The sequence below is a fragment of the Bos indicus x Bos taurus genome, chromosome 5, assembly GCF_003369695.1.
Source record: "Bos indicus x Bos taurus breed Angus x Brahman F1 hybrid chromosome 5, Bos_hybrid_MaternalHap_v2.0, whole genome shotgun sequence".
Taxonomy (NCBI): Eukaryota; Metazoa; Chordata; class Mammalia; order Artiodactyla; family Bovidae; genus Bos; species Bos indicus x Bos taurus.
In genome coordinates this window covers 52,168,684-52,195,488 of record NC_040080.1, presented here as the reverse complement: position 1 = coordinate 52,195,488, position 26,805 = coordinate 52,168,684, and the positions used below count along the sequence as shown (strand labels likewise).

Below are 26,805 nucleotides of genomic sequence, written 5' to 3'. Positions count from 1 at the left end.
GAAAAACAAAAACGAAACCTCCCTATTCCGAGACTCTGGTAAAGAGCACTCGCTCCCAGGGGGCTTGGGACAACTTGCCGGCTACCCTGCCCAGGGCTTTGAAATCAGCACAAACCGCCGGACCCCTTCGCGCTACGCTTGCCCGACCCGCATCCCGCCACTTCCCTCTTCACACGCCGGCAGGAGGGGGTGGCGGCACCGAGGCGATTTTATTCGTGTGTTTTTCCTCCGGGTTTTGTCATGGAAACGCTGACACACAAGCTCCAGACGGCGGCCGGCCGGACCCGGGACTGAGGGCCTTTGGGACCCTGCGGAGCGCGGCGCTCACTCCCCGGGAAACAGCTGGACGCGACCAAATCCCGGGTAGGGGCGGGGGGAGCGAGACGCTCCGCCCCCGCGCTCCGGTCCCGCCCTCCGCCCGGCTCTCTGCAGGCGCCCTCCCCTCGCCGGGGGCTGCGAGTTGCATTTGGTAAAACCCAGCCCCGGAATATATAGATCATTGGAGCGCAATGAAGTAGCCTTTGGAGAGGAGGGAGGGGGCCGGTCCGACAGCCACAGCGGCCAGCGCAGCGGCAGCGGCGGCGGTACCACCACCAGCATCACCGCTCGCACTCCAGTCTCCCGGCCCGCGAGGAGGCAGCGGCGGCCGCCGGCGGGAGCGGAGGCGGCGGCGGCGGCGGCGGAGAGGCGAGGAGGAGCCGCGGGAGGAGCAAGAGCGCGCAGCCGGCGGGTCCACGCATCTCCGCACTTCCAGAGCAACTCCGGCGCCTTCCGCACCCCTGCCCGGGGCTGGGGGCTCCGAGAGCAGCCGTGAAGCCAACCCCTATCCTCCCAGCGATCCTTGCCCAGCCCTGTCCTGCGCCTCCCGGGCTCCGCTCCGCGCCGCGGGGTCCGCTCCTGCGCTCCGGGAGCGCCTCCCGGACACCCGGGTTCCCGTAGCCAGGACAAAGCCATGAAGCCGGCGCTATTGGAAGTGATGAGGATGAACAGAATTTGCCGGATGGTGCTGGCCACTTGCTTGGGATCCTTTATCCTGGTCATCTTCTATTTCCAAAGTATGTTGCACCCAGGTAGGGGGCGCGTTAGCGTGGTTTTGTTGGATATTTTCTTCTTTCTCGTGCTCTCGCTCCCTCGCTCACCGTGGCTGGTTTCTGACTCTTCCAACCTTACCTCTTCTCTCTGGGCCACCTCGGGGTTCCTTGCTGCCCGGATCTGCCCGGATCCCCGAGTCGGGCTGGGGAGAAAAGATATACTCCTTTCTCTTCTTCCTCCCAACTCCAGGCTGGAGGATGGGACCAGAGGGGCGGTAGATTTTTTTTTTTCTTTGTGTCTCTTGTCTGTCTGCGAGGTAGCAGAACAAGGTAGAGGTTGTGGGAAGCTCCTGGGGGTGGAGGATCAGTTTGAAGAGAACGAAACTCCCTCCCCGCTTCTGCCGAGGTCCAAGGATGAAAGAGGCGCCGAGAGCCAGTCACCCCGCTCCCCAGAGAGCTGCCTCTTCCTGGTGGGGGGCCGGGGACGAAGGGTGAGCGCCGGGCGAGGTTGCCCGTCTGGCCGCTAGCTTGGGAGCCTGAGGCTAGGCTCCCACGTGTGCGGGTTTCGGCGCCGCGCCGAGCAGGTGGAGGGAGAGATTGGGGGTGCCCGATACTGCCCCCCGCATCAGCTGGGGTTGGGTCCCGGCGCCGGCTGCTTGCCCCCGGGGTTTGGCTCCGCGTTGACCTTGCGGCTGGTGCCACGGGGCCTGCTCCCTCCCTCACAGAGCGGCTCGCGACCCTGTGCTCGGGGGTACTCAGAGCCCCGGCATTGCGCCGCTTTAGTTTGGGAGGAAACTTTGGTGGGTTCTGGGCTGACCGTCAGTTGCCCGCCCCCCGCCCCCTCACACCCCGCCCCCCACTCGTGCGTTCTGAGCATCCGGAATCCCCCGGCGCTCGCCGGGCCGTGTGGGAAGGAAACCCGCCCCCATCCCCACCACGCGCCTCCCCGCAGTCCCGGGTGGCTTAGACAAGTTCCACACCTGAAATCTGGACTCGGAGAGGGACGAGGCTGCCCCTTCCGAGGGGCGGGAAGGAAAGTTTGGGAGGGACGGGCGGCCTCGAGCGTGGTGGCCCCCGGATCGCAGCTCCACTCCGAAGCCCAACAGGTAAAACCTTCCCGAGAAGCTTCCGGGGAAACGGGCATCTCTCGGTGGAGTCGTGATCCTCCATGCCCTGGCCCCCAGCAGGCCCCCTCTGGACCACATGGGCTCCCAAATCTACCAATCACGTCTCCCAGTTGCTTTTCTCAGTATAATCATGGCAATAATTTGCTTTTATAATTGCAAGGAGGGAGCTGGAAGCCCATTTCCTTCCAGGGCTATAGGGTTATGTAGGTTATACACACTGAAAGCAGTGTGTATCTGACCCAGAGGCAGCACCGAATTCATCTAACTTGCTTTGGGTGGTGGCACAGGACCAAAGCTGTTCTTTCTATCAAACTTTGGGATATCTTGACAGCTCCGACAGAACGGCCCCTCTGCCTGGCTGGGCCTGGAGGAGTTGTTAAGGCGGCCCCTTGGCCAAGAATAAGGTCTCTGTCTGGTGTGGCCTGACACTACCACATGTAACCTCAGGACGTCGGAGCCAGCCTGGTAAAGGGTGGCTTTTGTTTGCAGCTGGGTATTTTTAGTTTCATGTCAGCAAACTGCAGCGGTGTTTGTCTCCTCACCCAAACCAGTGGTTGTGAAACTTGTTAGGGAATTAAAAATGGACCTGGCTTGCCTGCCGGCAGCCAGGCAGTGGTTGCAATGGGCAGGACCAGACAGACTGCTGTGTCCTGGGCCAGGCTCCGCCCAGAGGGCTGGGGGACTGGGTGGTGTGCAAATACACTGGGGGCCCAACGGCACAAACAAAGAGCTGAAAGATTTGGTCTAGACACTACAGATGTGTTTAGGCCACTTCAGTTTTGCCTGGACTGAACGTGCCGGGTAGTTCTCTGCAGAAATGCCTGGAACAGTGAGGTGTGTTAGTCTCCAGCAGGAATGTGCCATCACTTCTCTGTACCTGTTAGTTGTCCAGGGAGATACTAAGTAGTAAGACTACTGCTGCCCATGATTTTCAAGCATCCTATGTTTCTCTTACCCTGTGTGAGATTTAGGAAATAACTTTCCAGCCAGGGATACCAGGAAGAAATTTCCAACTTGTAACTGACAGTTTGTGAAAATTTCCAGCCCTAGTTGGAGTATTAAGTTGGCTTGAAAGTGGTGTTAGCTGCCCTCAGTCTGGCTTTTCGGTACCAGGGACAGAAGCTTTGCCGAGGCTTTCCAGATAAGGGTTTGCCATCCTTGACCCTCTGCTCTCAAACTTGGCTTCCCTTCCTGGTCCCACTTCCAACCCCCAAATGGCATTTGTGGATTATTTGCTTATATGAGTATGCTCATCTGTTATTTTCCACCAGTCTATATAGCAAAGACTACTTTCAATACGTTCTATTGAATGTAGAACTGTATTGGTCTACATTCAACTGAAAGGTCTTCCTTATTTTTAATTATATATAATTGTTTCACTGTTCCATGAAAACTCCATGCCAATAGTTTATTATGATATGGGACATAAAAATATACTTTGAAATTAATATTAAACATTTACACCCCCCCACACACGCATTTTATTAAACTATGCTCTTGATGACAACTGATGCTATCTCTTTTTCCTACTGCTTGGAATTTCCTTAAAAGTTAGTTGCTCTTTGCTTCTCTGAAGGATTTTGGGTTGTAACAGCTGATCTTTTAGCCTGGCACTGCAGTTTCCATTTCTCCAGATCACCCTGGGAGAGGCAGAAGGGACCACAGCATGGCACAGATTGTGTTGCTAAAAATTAGGAGCCCTCTGGCAGAGAGGCTATTTCTATTCCTATCTGAAATAGAAATGTAGTATTCCAAAAAGAAATGGATCCCTGGCTTCATTGATGGCTAGAGAATACCTGGAGTGTGTGAGGAGGAAGGGAAAGAATAAACAGAGACAAGCTGGCGAAGGGCTGGCTGGCTGTTCCTCTGATTCTAATCTGGGGTTCATTGTCTTTTGTACTTTTCTAATACAGCAACTTGAGTAACTGATCTTTAATTTGGTTGTTGGGTTCAGCAGAAGTGGGCTTCTTGTCAGTACAGGCAGTTTTCTTTAGGTCTTTGACACTCTAAGTTAATAGTCTTAGGGCAGGGTCTGGGTTTTAGGCCCTATTCTAATCCCAGTGTCCGGCACAATGCCCAGCCCATAGAATTTTCTCAATAAAGTATTTGCTGGATGAGTGAATGAAGTGACTAGATTCTAGGAGACCTGCTTCTCCAGTTTTTGGGAAGTTGTATCAAACCTTGCCAAGAATGCCTCGCCAGTAAGTCTGGCTCTCTTGAGGGGGGTGTGGGACACTGGAGACAAGATCTGGACACTTCTCTATCCTCCTGGTCTCTGAGATCCCTCAAGTCATGGGTCAGGTTTAAGCTCATCACACCCCAGACAGAACACTCTTCTTGGCCTAGAGTTGCTGCCCCAAAGTGTGAGACAGTGAGGCTGGGTGTCTTGGGTAGGGGGAAGCTTGGTCTCTTTTAGCCACTGACCTGTAGAAACCCATCTGCAGGAGAGACACCCTCTGTGGGCGTGAACTGCTCCTGATCTCAGTGAGAATGGAGCTCCATGCGTGTGCTTTCTGCACAGGTTTGTGCCCATCAGCGATCGCCTCCTGAACATTGACTTGTCTCAGGTACCTGCCCCAGACAGGCGGCCTTTGATGGAGCTGTGTCTTGGGGCAGGCTAGGCAGAGCTGAAAGGCCTCCAGGCTACATTTGTCCTGAGTGTGTGAAGGTGGCTCCCCTGAACCTTCCTTTTGTGTTACTCTGTAGGGTTGTGATTTTGTTTGAAAGCTCCTGTTCATAGGAGAGAAGCCTGGGGAGAAAGCCTTTCTTCTCTCTTTCTCTTCCTCTGTTTTTTTTTTTTTTTTAAATGTTTACTTTCACTGTCGCCTGGGATTTCTTTGCCTTGGTCAAATGTATTGGAAGATTATACCCTTTATTTAAAGGCTTCTTCGGTTACCCCTTTGTAGTTCACTTGATTAGATTGAATGTAAAACACTTGCATTATAATTTTAACCTAATTATAAAAGTAATATGTGCTCATTTTAGAAAATTTAGGAGGTACAGAAGACAAGCAATCATCCATTAATCTACCACCAGAGGCAAGGGTTCCTTTTTTCCTGTCTATTGTAGAATATAAATATTAAAAAAATAATTGAGATCCTATCCTGGGTTTTGTACCTTGTTTGATAGATAATATGTATTTTAGACAAATACATCATTATGGTCATTATGGTGACCAGTAATTAAGTTGAAAAACAGAAAACTTAGCCACAAACTTTTAAATTTATGGGGTTGCCTGTACCTCTAACCTCCCATTCCCACTATTTTGCAGAGTGCCAGTCTGGTATCGTGTTTTTTTTTCTTTCTGCACGTATTTAATTTTAAAGAATCTTTTTGCTGATACATGAAATGAATTTGGAGTTAGAGCAGGTTGTAGGGGCTGTTCTCTTATATATCTGAAACTTCTTTTGAAAAGAAGTCAGGAGGTTCTCAAATACGACAGTGTTATAAATCCTGGCAACTGCATCAAATAGCTGAAAGATAAGCTGTTTCCAGCATCTGGTCTCCCCTTGGCGTTTTAAATGTTTGCACCTCCATGGGGAGTTTCATAGCTGCTCAAAGATGAGACAGATACACTTAGGCAATTTACTTCGACAGTTAGATCTGCTGTCCAGGAGTCCTCATTTTGTTGCCTCTGAAATAAAAGTAGTGACCGGGCACCAGAGGACGAGTGGTTGGGGGTTTTCTGATGGACGAGGGGTGGGAGAATCAACTCGCCAGCAGAAGGGGCTGCTGTTTATGTTTATCTGGATGAAAAGCCATTTTGCTTATGAACTGTATCGGCCACAACCATTTAAAAACATTTAAAAACAGGAAATCAAAGGCTTACAAGTGAGCACTGCCCTTTCCCTTCTTAAATCTACCAAGAGGACAAAGCTCTTCTTAATCTGGGGACAGTGAATGGAAAGACTTTCATGAAAGTCACAGCCCACTGGGAAGGGCAGATTCTGAAAAAAACCAAAAGTAGTTTTACGTATTCATTTTCTCTTTTTTATTTTTCTTCTCTTGAATTTTGAGACCCCCATCTTTATCACAAATGAAGAGTGAGGCAGCCCCTCCCCTGAGATCATTGAATAGTCTGATCTGTCCATTAAACTTGTAATTTGTAATTGGATGCATCTTACATCAGATGTGATTCATCATAATTTGAGATCAGAGCTGCTCCTTCTTTCTCTGTCTCTTTCTCTCCTCTCCTCTGTGCCGGGTGTTGTTCTGGGCACTGGGGATACCATAAAACATGTCTGCCCTCATGGAACTTACCTTCTAGTGAGGTATAGGCAGACTTTAAGGAAGTGCAGAAGCCACATACATAGGTGATGTGTCAGATGGTGTGAAGAGAGAAGAACAAAGCAAGAGATATGGATGAGGGATGTGAGAGGCCAGGGTTGCAGTTTAATACAGAGGTCATTACAGGATGTCGCTGACAAGTTGATGTTGGAGAGCAGAGATGGGAAGAAGTGAAGGAGCTGGCCACATGTCAACCCAGTCCCAGATAGGATATTCCAGGTCTGTTCCCCGAGGCACGACCTCGCATGGCAGGCAGCTCTGAGTGTCTGGAGCAGAGGGAGGAAGCAGCTAAGACCAGAAGGTGCAGAGAGATTGTGTGGATCTTGGCCTTGACTGGCGACAGGATGGGAAGCTCTGGAAGAGTTTGGGCTGAGGACTCTTGGGGGAGGGGTTGCGGAATGGGTGGACAAGCCCAAAGCCTCTTCCTTGCACTTCTGTGTGCATCTTCAAGCAGCACCACAGTGCAGTTGGGTGAAGTGTTTAGCGTGTAAATCCCACTTCTCTCCATCAACCTCTGCCTCCCCCTCACCTCCAAACTAGACCACTCCCTTTTTGCAGTTTTTTAAAGCAGTAATGTATAACTCAGAACAAAATAAAACAAAACCAATTTGACAGGAATTTTAACTGAGTTTGTGTTGGGAAATTCTTGAAATGTCTAAGGCGTGATCCACAGCATTCATAGATGGAAACCAACAGCCCCTGCCTTCTGGAGGCACTCAAGAAAAATAGAGAAGGAATGGATCAATGATTTGGGAGTGAAAGACCCAGGTCCTAGTTGGACATACCCCCTCTGCCTGCTCCTGTGAATTACTATATTTTATCAATTGTAAACACTCATTCTTTTCACCTTTCTGACATTTGACTTGTAACTGATGGTATCTTAGTGCTGTGCTGACCTTTAGTGCATAGCCTTTATGTTCTTAGTGGAACATAAAGTAACAGTGATTCTTATAGTTGATGCCCTTGGACCCACCTCTGTAAATTGTGAAAGAACTTTCTGTACACCATGGCGGACCTCAGAATCTCAGTAAGGTGATCAAAATGGCACTCAGGCTCCAGCTGAGGGCCCAGGGGGTACCTGATTAATCCTGATCGCCTGCTTCATAAAGGCTTTGCTGGTTGGCGGGCCTTTCAGTCTTTTCTGCTGTCCCTGGGAAATTTGCACTTATTTTCAGAGCCACAGGGCTTGTATCTCTTTCTGATTAACTGATGAGGTTGGTAAGAGTCAGAATAGAAATGTGGGGAAGTGAGTTATTTAATATGGGGCTCAACTCTGGACATCACAGAGAAATAGACTTCGTGACGTTGTTTGGGGAAAATGTCACCAGTGTGGATTTTGCTTTCTTTCAAGGCTGCTGAACTCCCATGGCCTTGGTCATTTCCCTTTTCTGTTGTTGTTTAGTCGCTAAGTCATATCTGACTCTTTGTGACCCCATGGACTGCAGCACACCAGGCTTCCCTGTCCATCACCAACTCCCGGGGTGTACTCAAACTCATGTCCATTGAGTCTGTGATGCCATCCAACCATCTTATCCTCTGTCATCCCCTTCTCCTCCTGCCCTCAATCTTTCCCAGCATCAGGGTCTTCTTCAATGAGTTGGCTCTTTGCATCAGATGGCCAAAGTATTGGAGCTTCAGCTTCAATATCAGTCCTTCCGGTGAATATTCAGGGTTGATTTCCTTTAGGGTTGACTAGTTTGACTTCCTTGCTGTCCAGGGGACTCTCAAGAATCTTCTTCAGAAATGCGTGGTAATTGTTTGTTTACTTGTATTCAGTACGTGTTCCTCTTTTGAGGAACCTCTGCCAAGTTCCTCTTTATAGCCTCTAAGCTTGGCCCAGAGGTACTTGGGAAACATTTAAAGAGTAAATAAGTGACTGGCAAAGATGCCTCTTCCGCCCCTGTGCCCACCTCACCAATATGCATAAGCCCAGGGGGAAGAGCAGGGTGGCTTGCTGTAACCAAATAGCTTCTGGTATGGTGTGCTTTGTTTCTCAGACCTCTTTGCTTCTGGCTTGCTGGGATTCAGCCAGGCTTCAGGGTGTGAACTGGGAAGGGGTCTAGGTATTTAAGCAGAAAGGTATTTAATGGAGGGAATCTGGTCCTTAAAAAGGTTGGGAATGCTGGTGGTCAAGAATCCACCTGCCAATGCAGGAGACGCAGGACATGCAGGTTTGATCCCTGGGTTGGGAAGATCCCCTGGAGGAGGAAATGGCAACCCAATCCAGTAGTCTCGACTGAAAAATCCCGTGGACAGAGGAGCCTGGTGGGCTACAGTCCATGGGATTGCTCAGTCATATCTGAGCATGCACACACATAGACGCATAGGGCTCTCAGCTGGGCCTCAGGAATTAGCCTCGGGTAATAGCAGTAGCATATGTAACACCAGAGAAGCAAACGCATACAGGCCTGGCTACTCATAAACACTGGCCCACTCAGTGTGCTGCTTCCTCTGAGACCATCTTTGAAACTACCAAATCCAAGAACAAACTAATGACACTGGGACCCTGGGATCAGAAATCCTGGTTCCAGAATCGGGATGCTCTTACAGCCACCTCTCAACACCCAGCAAGCCAGAGAGTGGTCCCAGAGAGTGTTGTCGAAACCCCGAATCGTTCTCACATCATCAGGAGCCTAAAGAAAACCTGGAAGGCGGGGAGGTGGCCTCTCACCTATGGCCTCTTTCTAAATCTGAAGTCAGTGTTTCTGTCTAGGGGAGCCAAACTCACATTCAGAACCTTAGCTTCAGAACCAGGATGGCTCAGAAACATAGCTTTTAAATCAACAGCCCTTACTGTATAGAAAGGCTTTCTAAAAGGGAGTAGAATGGGTGATGAGCAGACATCCAGAGTGCTCACCACTCCCTATTGGTAAAACATATGTGAGCAGCCATCTCCCATCTATTTTGCTTATAGTAAGTGTATTCATATTATTCCCATTATCTAAATATGTAGGATAAGGATGTTTCTGTTTCTAACAATAGTCATTATAAACCCACATGTTCATTACCATCTGGGAAATTCTGTTAGCGAACTCCCAGTCAGCTCTGATTCTCTTACCCTTTTTACCTTGTAATGTGGCATACAAGGGGCTTCCCAGGTGGCACTAGTGATGCCCAGGTTCCCACTTGCTAATGCAGGAGACGTAAGAGACACAGGTTCGATCCCCAGGTCAGGAAGATGCCCTGGAGGAGGGCATGCCACCCCACTCCAGTCCTCCTACTTAGAGGATCTCATGGATAGAGGAGCCTGGAGGGTTGCAGTCCACAGGGTCACAAAGCGTTGGACACGACTGAGGTGACTTAGCATGCAGCACATGGCATACAAGACTCAGGGAGATAGAGGAATTTTCTTCTGTGCATTTTTTTGTGCACATAATATGTGCATGCATTATGAGTTATCTCCAAGCTGCAGTGTGTTTTTATTTTTAATTTTTGCAGCTTGCGGGGTCTTAGTTCCTCTGTGGGTGTGTGCTTAGTCGCTCAGTCATGTCCGACTCTTTGCGACCCTATGGACTGTAGCCTGCCAGACTCCTCTGTCCATGGGGATTCTCCAGGCAAGAATACTGGAGTGGGTTGCCATGCCCTCCTCCAGGGGATCTTCCCAATCCAGGGATATAACCCAGGTCTCCCACATTGCAGACAGATTTCTTTACCGACTGAACCACCAGGGAAGCCCAACCAAGGCAGCCCAACCAAGGCTTCAGCAGTGAAAGGGCTGAGACCTATCCATTGGACCACCTGGGAATTCCCTCCAAGCTGTAGTTTCTTGACTGGAATCTCTTTAAGCCTCTATTCCACTTTGTGAGGACTAGTTTAGGTAAAAGTAGATGATGTAATCTGTAAATCTACTTGGGATTCAGTTGTAAATGGTGATCTGAGAGCAGTGGGTTGACTGATTTCCTTGGTCCCTCTCTGTCTCCCTCCTCAGGATGCCTGAATTTCATAAATGCATGTAACTTGGTACAATGGGTTAGATGAGGGTGTTTGTTCCAATTCGTATTTTACATTAATTCATGTTTTTAACATTAAATTTCTTTTTTCTAAATTCAATGAAAATGGAAGGCCTGATGTTTCCTTTCCAGGCCCCTTTGTGATAGTTGGAGTGTGTCGGCTAGACTTTGGAACCCGAGGTGGAGACTGGTCTTGAATGTAGTTGGTGATTGTCAGACCCACCACAGTCAAGTTTGCCACCCAGGTGGCTCAGTGTTAAAGAATCTACCTGTCCATGCAGGAGACGCAGGAGACATGGGTTTGATTCTTGGGTCGGGAAGATCCCCTGGAGTAGGAAATGATAACCTGCTCCGGTATCCTTGCCTGGAGAATCCCATGAACAGAGGAGCCTGGCTGACTACAGTCCATGGGGTCACAAAGAATCAAACATAACTGAGTGACTAAGCACATACACACAGTTAGTGCTGCTTAGTTCTAAAGATAGTTCTGACAGTGGTGAGTCAGAGTTTGGCATTAGACATGTGGTGTGGCTAGGACTGATATTTCCAGTATCACTGGAGTTCAGGTCTCACTCAGATAGGTATGGATAGAAATAAAGACGGCTTTCCTGGTAGCTCAGATGGTAAAGAATCCACCTGCAGTGCAGGAGACCCAGGTTCAATCCCTGAGTCAGGAAGATCCCTGGAGGAGGAAATGGCAACCCACTCCAGTATTCTTGCCTGGAGAATTCTATGGACAGGGGATCCTGGTGGGCTATAGTCCATGAGGTTGCAAAGAGCTGGAAATGACTGAGCGAGTTTCAAGCCCAGCAATGTAAATGTTGAAATCCATATCAGTCTTCGGCTTAAGTGGTTATCTTAAAGGCCTTGTGAAAAAGACCCACAAAGGCAACGCCAATTCAACAGGCTGGTAGTTGGGTTTCTGTTAGAAACTGCTCATTTCAAAGAATCCCAGAAGCGGGAAAACACAAAGGCTCTTCTAAGGTAGTGTTGTAACACTACATTTCTTAATGGTTGACATATCTTACCTTCAGGGCCATTGTTCATGGTCATTCACTATGGTGAAAAAAAAAAGCACAGAATTTGCAGCCCAGGATCAGCTTTCAGGCTCTGACTGTCTACTTACTGTGTCCATTCGACATCACTCAGGATGGTTTGGTTGAATGCTGTTGAGAGTTAGACTCTGTGCTGGGTGCTGGAGATATAGCAGGGACCCAAGTGGACAAGACTTGAGGGGGGAGATATAATATAAACAAATGCATGTTTGAACCATTGAGTCTGTTGGATGGTGACAAGTGCTGCAGAGAAAAATAAAAAATAAAGCCAGGAAGGAAGATGTGAAATGGAAGCAGTGAGTGATCACTTCTAAATAGAGTGATCAGGAAAGATTCCCTGAGAAGAGGGCTTTAGGATCAAAGGAGGTGAGGGTTCAAGGGGGTGCATTGACAAATGCACATTTGTGCATACAGCTATTTATTGGGTATTATTTCCTGGAGGCTGACATAGGTCAGGTGTTTAATATGTATTACATATTCCTTATAGGGATCTTACAGGATTCATCTCTTGTAATCACCATTTTACGAGGAGGGTAGGAGACTAGGGTGGACTTGCCAGGTGGTGTTAGTAGGTAAAGAACCCACCTGCCAGGGGCAGGGGAGCCTGGTGGGCTGACGTCTATGGGGTTGCACAGAGTCAGACACGACTGAAGTGACTTAGCAGCAGCAGCAGCCTATGCGGGAGACACAAGAGATGTGGGTTTGATCCCTGGGTCGGGAAGATCCCCTGGAGGGGAGGAGGGCATGGCAATCCAGTCCATTATTCTTGCCTGGAGAATCTCATAGATAGAGGAACCTGGCCGGATACAGTCCATAGGCTTGCAGAGAGTCAGGCATGACTGAAGTGACGTAACACAGCGGCACACAGGAGACTAGGGCACAGAGAATGTGACTTGTCTGAGGTCACACAAGGACTGATGACTCTAGAATTAAACCACTGCTGTCTGACTCTTTCTCTAAATGTCTAGTTGGGGCTCTCAGTTTGGGGACTCTCTCTGGCCTCTGTATTTGGAAATGTGTCATGATGTGCTTGTTTGTCCCAAAGATTGAGGACATCAGTTTATCAGGCAGAGCCAAGGATGCTAGACATCTCGCATGGGGTGGGACTTTCCTCCCATCAGATCATCATCCTAGCCATCGGCCAACGACTCTTCTTTTGGAGAAATCCCTTAAGACTCTCCACGCTTCACTGGTGTCTGGCATAGGACCTGGCCACACTCAATGACTTGGGAAAGTGCCTGGCACATTGTAGGGGCTTAATAATTGATTGATTACAAGTCACCAACTCAGAGATTTGGTCTCCTCATTTGCCAAGGGAAGGTAGTAGTATTACTTCTTTCCCTTGGTAGTGGGGAAGATTAAATGAGAAATGAGATGTGAAAATACATTGAAGATGGGTGCAAAAACAGTACGCATATATTTTTAAAATAGGTACACTGTGGTTCCTCGTTCTAAGCTTTTATTCTTCGTGTTGATGACAGTGCTCTTGTATTGCATCTCTCTGGAATCTTGAGCAAATGTTTATCTGTTTCGTAGGTGTGACCTACCTGTAAGGTTTGCCGAAAGGGCCCTGCTTTTCGGCCCCAGTGATACCATCTTTCTGGATGTCCTGACCCTCCATCTGCTGTGCTGTCACACCTCCCCTGCCAAGGCCAACACGTAGCACGGCCTCCGTGGAGCTTGGAGTGTTTTGCAAAAGCTGAGTTTATCTGGTAAAAAATCAGCTTTGAGGTTTCACACCAAATGCAGAGACCATAGCGCCCCCCCCCCCATTATGCACAGTTACCTCTCAGGTTCCCACAAACCTTAAAAAAGAGCACTTGAAAAATACAGCACAGGCCACCCGTCAGTGCCATTTCTGCAGCTGAACTCTGAGGAGGATGGAAGTCATTTCAGAAGAGGAGACTCTGGTTGTGGAATGTCAGGGTGCATTACACGGGACAGAACTGATTATCCTTGGTCTCCACATTCGAGCCCAAGGTGTGCACCTGGAGAACTTTCTGGGTTCTTCTCACACAGGGGCAGTCCTCCCAACTCTTATCTGCAGGGGTGGAGCCTCCTTGGCAGGCTGGCTCTCAGAGCACGGGCAGAGACCCATTTCTGCCCACTGTCACCAGAGCAGGTACTGAGATGCAGTCGAAAGACTGTGATTCTGAGTTGGGCGAGGCGCTGGGTTCTTTAGGATTCCTAGGTGGCTCAGTGGTAAAGAATGCACCTGCCAGTGTAGGAGACTTGGATTTGATCCCTGGATCAGGAAGAACCCCTAGAGAAGGAAGTGGCAACCTATTCCAGTATTCTTGCCTGGAAAATCCCATGGACCAGAGGGGCCTGTCAGGATATGGTCCATGGGGTTGCAAAGAGTCGATGCATGCACACACACGGGGTTCTTTGGCCTGAGACCAAGGACCTAGCTGATGCTCTTCTGCTCCACCTCTGGCCCCTCAGACAGTCCCTGCTGGGCTTGATACTTAACAGAGGATGGAAGAGTCTGTCAGTGCTTGGAGTTCTTTTTCTTCAGGCAGGGCTTTATTGGTGCCCCTGTTGCAGCAGGTAGAAACCAGGAACAAACAAGTCCCCTTGCTTGCCTACTCCCCAAGGTTGGGGCAAGCTTGTTCCTTATATGGGGTGAGGGTTGGGGTCCAAGTTGAAAAAGTATCTTTAAGCATGTGGTCCTCTGGATGAACTTTCTGCCTCATCTAATTGATTTAGAGCTGGGGTTCTCAACGGGTGACAGTTTTGCTCCCTTCTCTTCCACATGGCAGGGGACCTATGTCAATGTCTGGAGACAATTTGGTTGGCACAGCTGGGCAGGTGGGTCCTACTGGCCTCTAATGAACAGAGGTCAGGGATGCTGGTAAACATCCTGCAATACACGGGACAGCCTCCAACAATGAAGAATACTCCAGCCCAGAACATCAGTAGCTAGGAAATCCTTACTTAGATTCCCTGTTTTTCTGGTGCTTTACTGAAAATAGCAGTAGTGAGATGATCAGTTAGTGATACTATGTATCAGACAGCATGCCAGCTGCTGTACTTAGATAATCACATTGACTCTTTACCACAGCCTGGTGAGGTGGGCATTTACCAATCCCATTGTACAGATGAGGAAACTGAGGCTTTGGGAGGCTGAGGAGCTTGCCTGAGGTCACAGAGGTGAAAAGTTGGAACAGGATTCCTGCTCAGATCTGACACCAGAGACTGTACTCTTCATCTCACCGGTGTATCCCACCTACATGTGCTTGGTTTTAGCTAATTAGGTCAAGAGGTAATTATTCTATAAGGGCCTTCAGCGCAGCTGTGGGCTTTGTGTGGGACAGGAGTGCAGTGCCTCTCTTCCTCCGCGCACTCCAGCCTGGGCGAGCTCATCCCCTCTTGGGGCCCGTGCTGTCACCTGTGTTTGGATGACACTCACCGCTCTTCAGCTTGGATTTGTCTTAAGGTAAAAGTCCAGTTGATATGTTACCTCCTGTGCAAAACCAAGATCCATCTCCTTTCGGTCAGAGGAAGGGGGCATGTCCCGTGGCACTCGGCACGTGCACAGCTCTGCTATTACATGTTGGTGCGCTGGCTCGTCAGGAGCAGGCCGGTTCTGGGGATAGTAGTGGCTTACCTTGTTCGAGCTGCTGCAACAAAACCCCACTGACTGGGTAGGTTATAAAGGACAGATGTTTGACTTCTCATTGTATCTCCACAGGGTAGAAAGGCTGAGGGACCTCTCTGGGGCCTCTTTTTCAAGGGCAGTCGTCCCATTCATGAGAGCTCTGCCCTCACGCCCTAACTGCCTCCTGATGGCCCTGCCTCCTGATGTTACCACTTTGGGCATTAGGTTTTCAGCATATGAATTTTAGGGGGGACAGAAATGTATAGACCATGGCAGCAGGCAGGAAATATTGAGTGAAAGAATGAGTACATTGGGACTTCCCTGGTGGTCCAGTGGCTAAGACTCTGACCTCCCAGTGCAGGGGGCTTGGGTTCGATCCCTGGTCAGGGAAATAGATCCCACATGCCACAGCTAAGAGTTAGTATGCTGCAACTAAGGATCCTGCAAGCCGAAACGAAGCTCGAAGATCCCACATGCCGCAACTGAGACTTGGTGCAGCCAAATAAATAAAGAATACATTTGGTTTTTTTTTTAAAGGAAAGAACGAGTACATTCTTCCCTGGGCTTCCTTGGTGCCTCAGATGGTAAAGAATGATTCTGCGGTGAGCTGCATGTAAGAGAGCAAAGAGCAATTCATTTAACACCATGGCTAGATGCAGACGCAACAAAAAAAAGTGAGCATCTCTCAAAGATAGCGCTGTATAGCGCTGTAACCAGTGTGTGTCAGGAGAGGGTCTGCAGATCCAGCTCTGGGTGCCCTGCTGGGGCAGTGCCACCCAAGAGAAGATGCTGTCAGCAGTGTGTGTGTGCTAAGTCGCTTCAGTCGTGTCTGACTCTTTGCGACCCCATGGACTGTAGCCCGCCAGGCTTCTCTGTCCATGGGATTCTCCTGGCATGAATACTGGAGTGGGTTGCCAGGGGATCTTCCTGGCCTAGGGATCAAACCTTCGTTTCCTGTGACTCCAGGCAGATTCTTTACCACTGAACCACCAGGGAAGCCCCAGCTGCACATGGCACTCTGAACTTTCTAGTAGCCACATTAAAAAGGTATAAACCAACAGGTGAAATTAATATCTACAGTAGTATCATTTTAAGAGGCAATACTTTTTTTTTTGGACGTGTCACAGGGCATGTGGGATCTTAGTTTTCCCTGCCGCTGCTGCTGCTAAGTTCTTTCAGTCGTGTCTGACTCTGTGCAACTCCAGAAACAGCAGCCCACCAGGCTCCCCTGTCCCTGGGATCCTCCAGGCAAGAACACTGAAGTGGGTTGCCATTTCCTTCTCCAATGTAGGAAAGTGAAAAGTGAAAGTGAAGTTGCTCAGTCGTGTCCAACTCTTAGCGACCCCATGGACTGCAGCCTACCAGGCTCCTCCGCCGGTGGGATTTTCCAGGCAAGAATACTGGAGTGGGGTGCCATCGCCTTCTCCATAGTTTCCCCTACCAGGGATCAAACCCTCACTCCCTGCATTGGAAGTGCAGAATCTTAACCATTGGATTGCCAGACCCAAGAGGCAATAGATATGAACAATTATTGAGATATTTTGAATTTATTTTTTTAATACTAAATCTTCAGAAATTCAATGTATAGTTTACATTTAAGCACATCTTAATTCAGACTTCATTTCAAGTGCCCCATAACTGCATGTGGCTCAGGGCTACCTTGCTGGAGAATACAGCTCAGAAGTGTTGGAGAACTTTCTGTGCAATGGATTATAGTTTTTTTGTTTACTTTTCAATCTCTCTCTCTCTTTTTTTTCCCCTTCTCCTTTTTTCAGTTCAGTTCAGTCGCTCAGTCGTGTCCGACTCTTTGCGACCCCATGGACTGCAGCATGCCAGACTTCCCTGTCCATCACCAACTCTCAGAGCTTGGTCAAATTCATGTCTGTCGAGTCGGTGAAGCCATCCAACCATCTCATCGTTTGTCGTCCCCTTCTCCTTTTTAAGGGGACGTTTTCCTTCCTGGCTTTAAGCAATACCCTTTGGGAAGAATGTTGACTCTCTAGGACTCTAGGTATTAAGTAACAGTTATTGGTAGTGGAGTCACATATGTATAGCTAAAGTAATGTCAGTCCTCTGAGGCATCTTCACAGTCTTCTGGCGAATGGAGGCCATCTGAAACTTAACCCTTTTTGTTGCTGTTCAGTCACTCAGTCGTGTCTGACTCTGCGACCTCATGGACTGGAAGCTGCACGCAAGGCTTCCCTATCTTTCACTGTCTCCCAGAGTTTGCTTAAACTCATGTCCACTGAGTCAGTGAGATCCAACCATCTCGTCCTCTGTCACCCCTTCTCCCCCTGCCCTCAGTCTTTCCCAGCATCAGGTGACCCTCCTAATTCTCATGCAGCCTAACAAACTGTAATGTAGAGAGAGACTTACCAACTTCATTCTACAGACAAGGCAGTGGAAACTCAAAGAGGCTTGGGGAGCTGCTTAAATTTGGTTTAAAGTGAGTTCCAGGGACTTCCCTGGTGGTTCAGTGGTGGTTCTTACTCTCAATTTATGGGACCTGGGTGCAGCTAAGAGCTGGCATGGCCAAATTAAAAAAAGGGGTTCTAAAGTAAACGTTTACATGCAAAGACTGGTCCAAGAAAGATTCGTTCTATCAAGGTGGACAGAAGCACACATGACTGAACTGTCTGTGGGGCCAAGTGTGACTGGGGTTACATAGGGAGATAAAGAACTCAGGAAGGGGGCTGATTGATTCAGAGAGGGGTGTTGAGGAAGACTTCACAGGAGAGGTGGTGTTTGCACTGGGCCCTGAAGGGTGAGTAGAGATTTGCTGGGGGGGTTTAGAAGGAGAGGGCAGGCATTCCAGGTGAGGGTATCTGCCAGGACCAGGGTGAGGCAGGAAGGAGAGTGATGTCTGCGAGCAGAAGTTCCAGGGCGAAGAGGTGGATCAGCCACCAACTTGGAGAGCTCGGAAGGCTTTGAAGTTTGAATTTTATTCTGGGGGCCCAGGAGCCATAAAAGGTTTAGGGTAGTGTCTTCTGTTTTTCAGATGATGAAATGTAAGTTCAGTTGAATGAAACACTCATGTTTCTTTAGAAGGGTAAAGGTTTTCAACTCACTTTCTTCAAAGTGAACTTGGAGTCATTTTGAAATAGTTTCTATTATGATCATTTAATGGTGGGGGAAGAAGGTTATTCACGAATGTCTAAAGTGCAAACTAAGAAACAGCTTGAAAGCACTCTGGGATGGGATTGAAAACTCCGCTGTTTGCATTGCTCCTGCCAACATCTGAGGCCATGGAGGTCGCCTTTCAGGCTCTCAGTTGCTAATGGTGCCCTCTCTTCACCCTGGGAGGGCCCTGGGAGAAGTGGCAGGAGAAAGGGAAAGTATGCAAATAGTTGCTCGGTGGAGAATTTCTTGTTTCAGTGTAAACTCTTGGGTCTGTCTGGGGTCAGGTTGAGGCTGTTGACTGCCCTGGAGATGAGCAGTGCAGGCTGGATGAAAAGTCAGCCTCTTCCTCCTGGGAACTGAGACCCCAGGCTTTCATTCCACTCCCCTCGCCCCCCAACTCACCCCACTCATCCTGTGTACTGTGTGTGGGGTCTGATCTCATTGTCCCCCTGAAAGATGCTGCCCTGTGTAATCTTCATATCAAAAGGCTGCCTCTTTTGAGTCCCCACTCCTGGGCTGTGGGAGAGAGGATGGGTTAATTGTAGAGCTCTTATGCTATAGAGAAAGCCATCTCTGGCTTTCAGAATCACTTCTGGGAGGCATTGGGCTTGATTCATAACTGAGGGCCCCCTTCCTTTTCTCTGGTGGCCTGTGGCGCTTGACATTCATTGATAAATGAATGTCATCTGGAGCTGGTTTCCTCATGGGATATCTCACCACCCTTGATCTCTGGGGTTTTTTTTCCTCATTAAAATAACAATACACAAGGAGAACTCTCTCAAAGTCTTAACTTTAAAAAAAAAAAGAAAAGAAAAAGTAATGTCTTCACATGTGCAGCATTTTTTCAGGGGACGTGTGGCTGTGTAGGCTACAGTGGTTTTGGGATTTACACTTGCCAACTTGTATGGATCTAGGGATTAGAGATTGGAAGGCCTAATTAAGACAATGCTTGTTATTGGGAGTCTGTGCCAAAATATTGGAATGGAGATTGTTCTGAAAATGCAAAAGTTAGGTCATGAATCCTTTAGAAGCCAGTTTTTTATGGTACGTAGGGCTCTCTGTATAATTTTGCTATTCAAAAATGGAAGTACAGAAACTGAACGGGTAATTTTTTAGTCACTTGTAATAAAACTCAAAATGGATTAAAGATCTCAACGTAAGACCAGAAACTATAAAACTCCTAGAGGAGAACATAGGCAAAACACTCTCCGACATACATCACAGCAGGATCCTCTATGATCCGCCTCCCAGAATATTGGAAATAAAAGCAAAAATAAACAAATGGGACCTAATTAAACTTAAAAGCTTCTGCACAACAAAGGAAACTATAAGCAAGGTGAAAAGGCAGCCTTCAGAATGGGAGAAAATAATAGCAAATGAAGCAACGGACAAACAACTAATCTCAAAAATATACAGGCAACTCCTACAGCTCAACTCCAGAAAAATAAATGACCCAATCAAAAAATGGGCCAAAGAACTAAATAGACATTTCTCCAAAGAAGACATACAGATGGCTAACAAACACATGAAAAGATGCTCAACATCACTCATTATCAAAGAAATGCAAATCAAAACCACTATGAGGTACCATTTCACGCCAGTCAGAATGGCTGCAATCCATAAGTCTACAAGCAATAAATGCTGGAGAGGGTGTGGAGAAAAGGGAACTCTCTTACACTGTTGGTGGGAATGCAAACTAGTACAGCCACTATGGAGAACAGTGTGGAGATTCCTTAAAAAACTGGAAATAGAACTGCCTTATGATCCAGCAATCCCACTGCTGGGCATACACACTGAGGAAACCAGAAGGGAAAGAGACACGTGTACCCCAATGTTCATCGCAGCACTGTTTATAATAGCCAGGACATGGAAGCAACCTAGATGCCCATCAGCAGATGAATGGATAAGAAAGCTGTGGTACATATACACAATGGAGTATTACTCAGCCATTAAAAAGAATACATTTGAATCAGTTCTAATGAGATGGATGAAACTGGAACCTATTATACAGAGTGAAGTAAGCCAGAAAGAAAAACACCAATACAGTATACTAACGCATATATATGGAATTTAGAAAGATGGTAACAATAACCCTGTGTACGAGACAGCAAAAGAGACACCGATGTATAGATCAGTCTTATGGACTCTGTAGGAGAGGGAGAGGGTGGGGAGATTTGGGAAAATAGCATTGAAACATGTATAATATCATGTATGAAACGAGTTGCCAGTCCAGGTTCGATGCACGGTACTGGATGCTTGGGGCTGGTGCACTGGGACGACCCAGAGGGAGGGTAGGGGAGGGAGGAGGGAGGAGGGTTCAGGATGGGGAACGCGGGTATACCTGTGGCGGATTCATTTCGATATTTGGCAAAACTAATACAATATTGTAAAGTTTAAAAATAAAATCAAATTAAAAAAAAAACAACAACTTTTATTGGGAGAGTGCGAGCCATTCTGTGAAAGACAATTATGTGCTTAAAAACATTAACAGTAGCTTTGCTCCTTTTAGGATAATCTGTTTAATTCAGGAGGGGAGTGGCTCAGGGCTTTTTCCTGTAGGATTCCGCAGAGAATTCTTTTGAGACTTGGGCAGACTTTGTTTCCTGTGTCTGTAAAAGCAAATTGAGAATTTAAAAATAAATATAGGTCTGATAGCAAGTACCTTCCTGCAAATGAGATTCGAGCCATGTGAACGATGTTGTCATTGGAAAGTCACAGTGACATTCCTCCTTTATTTTCATAGGAAATAAAAGAGCCATGGATTCAGAGCAATGAGTTCTCAGCCTTGTAAACCTTGGCTGCCAGAACTGAGTGTTTGGTTTGTTCTAAAACATGGGTAGCCCCTACCGGAAGAGGAGGTACAGTTAAGTAGAAAGGGCATTGGGTGGGGAGGTCAGGAAATGAGCGTTCTGGTCCTGGTTCTTTTGCTGCCTTTTGGAAACCCTCTCACATGGCTCAGATGGTAAAGAATCCACCCGCAGTGCAGGAGACCCAGGTTAGATCCCCAAGTCGGGAAGATCCCCCGGAGAAGGGAATGGCAACCCACTCTAGTATTCTTGCCTGGAGAATTCCATGGACAGAGGAGCCTGGTGGACTACAGTCCATGGGGTCCCAAAAAGCTGGACACAACTGAGCGACTAACACTTTCACTTTTCACTTCACCTGTTACTAACGAATGTCAGTGTTTGTTCGCAGTTTTCAAACTGTTCCTCCAATCCCGAAGGGTCCAGAGCAGATAACTTAATGTCAAGGAGAGTTCTGGCACCCCACCCTCCTCAGAGTGGCTCTGTGCCTATTTTATATTTTGGGGTTCTGAGTAAAATTTTGTTAGGAGAAAGTGTCTCGGGGCTAAAACCATGAACAACTTTGTAGTTAGTTGACTGCTGAGACTATTTCTAAAACTTGTACCCAACTCAGGTCTTATTCTGTTAGCAGCTCGCAAAATTGATGCACATTTACAGTTAGAGTTAAATCTCGGTTGAAGTGAATAATTACTGTGAATCCAGTGTGAACAGGCTGACATCTCTCCACCTCTCCATCCATCACTCAAACATTTATTGACCAAACATTCATCTGACTACAGAGACAAATCTAAATAAGACTTAGTTCCTGCATTCAAATAACTTGCAATTTAGCGAGTGGCAGCAGACCCATAATTGTGAGCTGTAAAGCTTTGTAATAACAGCTCTGGGTCTCTAGAAAAAGAAGAGTAATTAGTTTAGGGGAGGTCAAGGAACTTCACAGAGAGGAAGAACGTTTGAGCTGGACTGCAGTCATTTATTCAGTTACTCAACATGCATTTACTGAATACCTTCTGTGTGTGCCAGGACCCTTCCGAGAGCTAAGGAAACAGCAGGGGACAAAATAGACAAGATCTTTGTCTCAATGGAGCTGACATTTCTTAGCATATGATTTATCAAATGGCATGGGTGGTGACACCCCTGGCTTGTTCCACCAATGCCCCATCACCTGCCCTTCAGTATCAAAGTAAAGCAATGTTTGTGTATATATGTATATTTTTTCCTTTTTTTAAAGATTATAAACGTAATTCAGGCATGTTACAGAGAATTTGGAAAGAATGAAACCCACTTCCAAAAATGTGACCCCTCATCCCACCATCCAGGAGGAATCTCTATTAACCTCTAGTCTGTTTTTCTATGCATCTATGGGCTTCCCAGGTGGCTTGGTGGTAAAGAGTCCACCTGCCAATGCAGGAGACTTGGGTTCCATCCCTGGGTTGAGAAGATCCCCTGGAGAAGGAAATGGCTACCCACTCCAGTATTCTTGTCTGGAAAATCCCATGGACAGAGGAGCCTTGCTGGCTATAGTCTGTGGGGTCACAAAAGAGTTGGACATGACTTAGTGACTAAAAATCAAAATCCCATATATATATAAAATTTCTTTTTTTACAAAGGTGAAATTATTGTTCATATTATTATAGTGTGTCCTGCTTTCTTTGCTTTATACTGAACCACAGGCATTTTTCTCATGTCATCCAATTTTCTTTGAAAACACTGTAATATTCAGTCATATGGATGTCATAATATTCCATCATATGGATATGTCATCATATGAATGTAATTTACTCATGCTGTTTTGTAGAACATCTTTGAAGGTGATTTTCCCTTAAAAAAATGACACAATACACCTTTCTGTACATAAACCATTGCGTTTTAATGTCTCTCTGAAACAAATTTTCAGAAGGGGAATGCACAGGTCATAAACTGTTGAAGGCTCTTGATCGGTGTGGCCAGAGCGTTTTCTAGAATGTTGCATCTATTTATGCTCCAGCTGCAGCCTATGAGAGTGTTGGTTGTACCGAAAGCAGCCAGTTTGATTTGGCTGCTGTCCAGATTCCTAACGGAGCCTTTCTCAGACTCAGCGTGGATGCTCTTGTTTAGTTTCCAGGCCACACTAGATAACAGGCTTCCGGAGAGCACAGAGTAAGTCCCCAATGCCTGTCCTGTCGCACACTTGCAATAACATGCAGGTTTGTTGAATACACGCTTGTGTGTCTGAATACATGAGCCACAAAGGGTAGGAGGGAAGTCTCCCTTGACAACTGGGAAGAGAGTAGACCTGTCAGTGTCCCAGAGCACCTTATCACTGTACTTTCAGGAAGAGGGAAACCCAACAGTACACAAGTGCTTGTCTGAAAGCCAGCTCCAGTCTCCATGTGAGCCTGAGAGCTTGTAGATCATCCACAGGGTTGAAATTCACTTAAAAGATAAGTCTTAGCTACTCCCTGGCTACCTTTATCTGTGTCTCAGCAGCCTGGCGAAGGAGGCATTCATCTTTAGGTGGGACTCAGAGAAGTTCTATAATTAATTTTTTTTTTAATTTATTTTTTGGCTGTGCTGGGTCTTCATTGCTGTGCGGGCTTTTTCTCTAGCTATGGCAAGCAGGGGACTTACCATTGCTGTGACTTTTCTTGTTTCAGAGCATGGACTTAAGGGTTTGCTGGCTTCAGTAACTGGGGCTCCTGGGCTCTGGAGCACAGGCTCAGTAGTTGTGGCACATGGGTTTAGTTGCCCTGTGGCATGTGGGATCTTCCTGGACCAGGGGTTGAACCTGTGACTCCTGCATTGGCAAGTGGGTTCTTTACCACTGAGCCACCAGGGAAGTCCTGTAACTAACCTAAGGTAACAGAGCACTGTGGTCTAAATACTTGTGTCCTCTCAAAATTCGTGTGTTGAAATCCTAACTTCCAAAGATGGTGGTATCAGGAGGAGAGAATTTGGGAGGGGCTTTGGGCTTGAGGATGTAGCCCTCATGAATGGGATTAGTGCCCTAATAAATGAGAGTCCAGGAGCTCCCAGCCCCTTCCACCATGTGAGGGCATAGAGTGAAGGTGCCAGCTGTGAGGCAGGGAAGACCATGCTGGCACCCTGATCTTGGATTCTCAGGCTTCAGACCTGGGAGACACCGATTTCTGCCATTTATAAGCCACCGACCCTGTGGGGTTTTGTTGTAGGAGCCTGAAGACACACAGCTGGCTAGTGGTAGAGCTGGGATTCCTACTAAGAAGCTAACTTCTGGGTGCAAAGCAGGGGTTAGTGTCTGTATGAAAACCTCCTTTCTGTGACTGAGGAGAAGAAATGGACAGCAGGGTGATTCCTGAACTGGAAGGAAGATGGCCAGCTGCTGAACATTGATAAGACATAATATATAGCCTGGGAGGCACTGTGCACTCAGGGGTCCTAACCAATGTGAGGAGGGAATTCAGATATGAGGATGTTTGGGTAGTGACCAGGCCTGAGATACTGTGGCACAGTGGAGTGATTCTCTACACATTCTCTACATATTCCCTGCACCATTCCTGGGAGGGAGATGGTTTGCAGTACCTAGAAAGGGAAGCCTTTTCCTGGGAATCTGTGCCTTGATCATGCTCTCAGTATTATGGGAACAGGCCCCCTTCTAAACAGGAAGCAGGAGTGGAGGGGGTGGGGAGAGAAAACCAAAACCAAACCCGACTCATGACTATATCTTTCCTTTTGCAAAAGTGAAAGACCTTGCTGTTGGACACATACACACACCCACACATACCCCTCACCCCACCCTCTGCCCCCCCAGATGGGGGTTTCCTGTGCGTTCTCTGCTTTGCCTCTGCCTTCAAAGGGGAGGCCTGGATGTGTTTAATCCCTCTTTTCTTGGATATTTAATGATGAGATTTTCCATTTTAAGAAAAACCACGGTAAGCATTTTTATACATGTATCTTTGAGCTTTATATTCTTCCTTTGAAACAAGAATGGAAAGTAACTTATTCTTGATATTAGAGTGAAACTGGATATAAGCCACTCTACTGGCAGCACTAACAGGTGTCTTGGGGCAAACGTAGCCCCATCATAATTTCCACTAGTCTGCACTGGATCACCCCAAAATACACGTGAAGGAAAAATGCAACATCTGCTATGCAGATGCGGTGCTTAGCACCTCGCTTCTTCCAGATAGTCTCCTCAAAGCCTTTTCATCTCTGAACTCTGGAGTTGTCACTGTCCCCCTCCCCATATTTTTGTAATACACACTCTGACTTTCCATCAGCCTAGTGTTGTGGTAGAAGTGGATGAGGGGGAAGTGAGATGAATCTAAAATAGCTGGCTATTGGGTTTCCTGTTAAGTAGGATGTGGTCAATTAATTTCGGTTGTCTGTGGGCCTAGTTCAGGCCCTCTTGCAACAGTGGGTGTGCAGAGGACCCCAGAGCATGGTGGTCTCTGCCTGGGCTGAAAGCGATTTAAGAAGCACAGGGACCCAGCAGCCACCTTGAGAAAAGCCAGTGTGACTTAGCTCTTTAGGAAATAAAGGTGATGTTCCCTGTAGCCCTCAGTGGTGGCAGGCAATCTCAAGAGCTCCAGGTCCAGGCAGTGGCTGGAATCATCTAGTCTCTGGTTGTTTGTGGGCTAATGCACAGTGGTTTGGTTCCTAATGCACAGTGGGAACAGCTGTGACCCGGTCCCTCCTTTCCGAGGTTTTATTAGAGGGAGGTTCTTTTCAAACTAGAAATGACAACATGGTAGGTGGAGGGTGAGTGCCTGGGGGGGTGAGGAAATGTTCAAGGGCCGGTTTCAGAAAAGTTACCTGTCTTTGCAGCATTTCCAGGTGTGCCTTGGATGTCTGAGGAAGTCTTAACATATTGGTCAATTTTTTTTTTTTTTTGGACCATGTTGCATTGCTTGCAGGATCTTAGTTCCCTGATCAGAGATTGAACCTGTCCCCAAGTGAAAACACTGAGTCTTAACCATTGGACTGCCAGGGAATTCTCAGGAGTCTTTTTTTTTTTTTTTTTTTAATTATATTGAAATGTAATTAATTTGCAGTGTTGTGTTAGTTTCAAGTATATAGCAAAGTGATTCAGTTATATATGTGCTCAGTTGCTCAGTCATGTTCTACTCTTTGTGGCTGCATGGACTATAGCCCGCCAGGCTCCTCTGTCCATGGAATTTTCCAGCCAAGAATACTGGAGTGGGTTGTCACTTCCTCTTCCAGGGGATCTTCCCCACTCAGGGATTAAACCCACGTCTTTTGCATCTCCTACATTGGCAGGTGGATGCTTTGCCACTGTGCCACCTGGGAAGCCCCATATATGTATGTGTATATATATATATATATATATATATATATATATATATTCTTTTTAGATTCTTTTCTTGTTTTAGGTTATTGTGAGATAATTGCAAGGAAGGCTGGGCAAAGTAGTCTTTATTCTGTGTGGTCATGTGCTCAGCTAAAATGTTGACCTTTTAGCTTTAAAGAGTAGAGAGAGAGAGGGAGAGAGAGGGAGGGAGGGAGAGAGAGGGAGGGAGGGAGGGAGACAGACAGAAAGTATATTGAGGGATAACCAGTAGATCTACTGCATTAAGGTTCTATACTTCAGACTGTTAAGTGCTCAACCTTTGTTAAAGGCAAGTATATTTCATAACCTTCTGCCTGGTCAGTGTGCTACGCTGGATGGTGCCCCTCCAAAATTCATGTCCTTCCTTGAACCCCAGATTGTGACCTGATTTGGAAATAGAGTTGTTGCGGATGTTGTTAGTTAAGAGGTCATACTGGAATAAGTGTGATGGGGGGGTGGTCCCTAATTCAATGTGACTGGTGAACTTAGAAGAGATGCAGAGACACAGGAGTACTCACGGGA

The 26,805-nt window shown here is 47.3% G+C and overlaps 1 protein-coding gene across 2 annotated transcripts in view; it reads left to right on the top strand.

Moving 5' to 3' along the window:
• Window positions 1–462: 462 nt before the first annotated feature.
• The window catches only part of CHST11 (carbohydrate sulfotransferase 11), a 266,692-nt gene continuing 240,349 nt past the window's right edge, over window positions 463–26,805 (top strand). Inside the window, exon 1 of one of the 2 annotated variants that reach the window (XM_027541920.1) lies at window positions 463–1,070. In XM_027541920.1, coding sequence (XP_027397721.1) covers window positions 953–1,070 — 118 coding nt within the window. In that variant the 5' untranslated portion in view covers window positions 463–952. The remainder of the gene's footprint in view (window positions 1,071–26,805) is intronic. The other variant, XM_027541921.1, reaches the window with a different exon arrangement.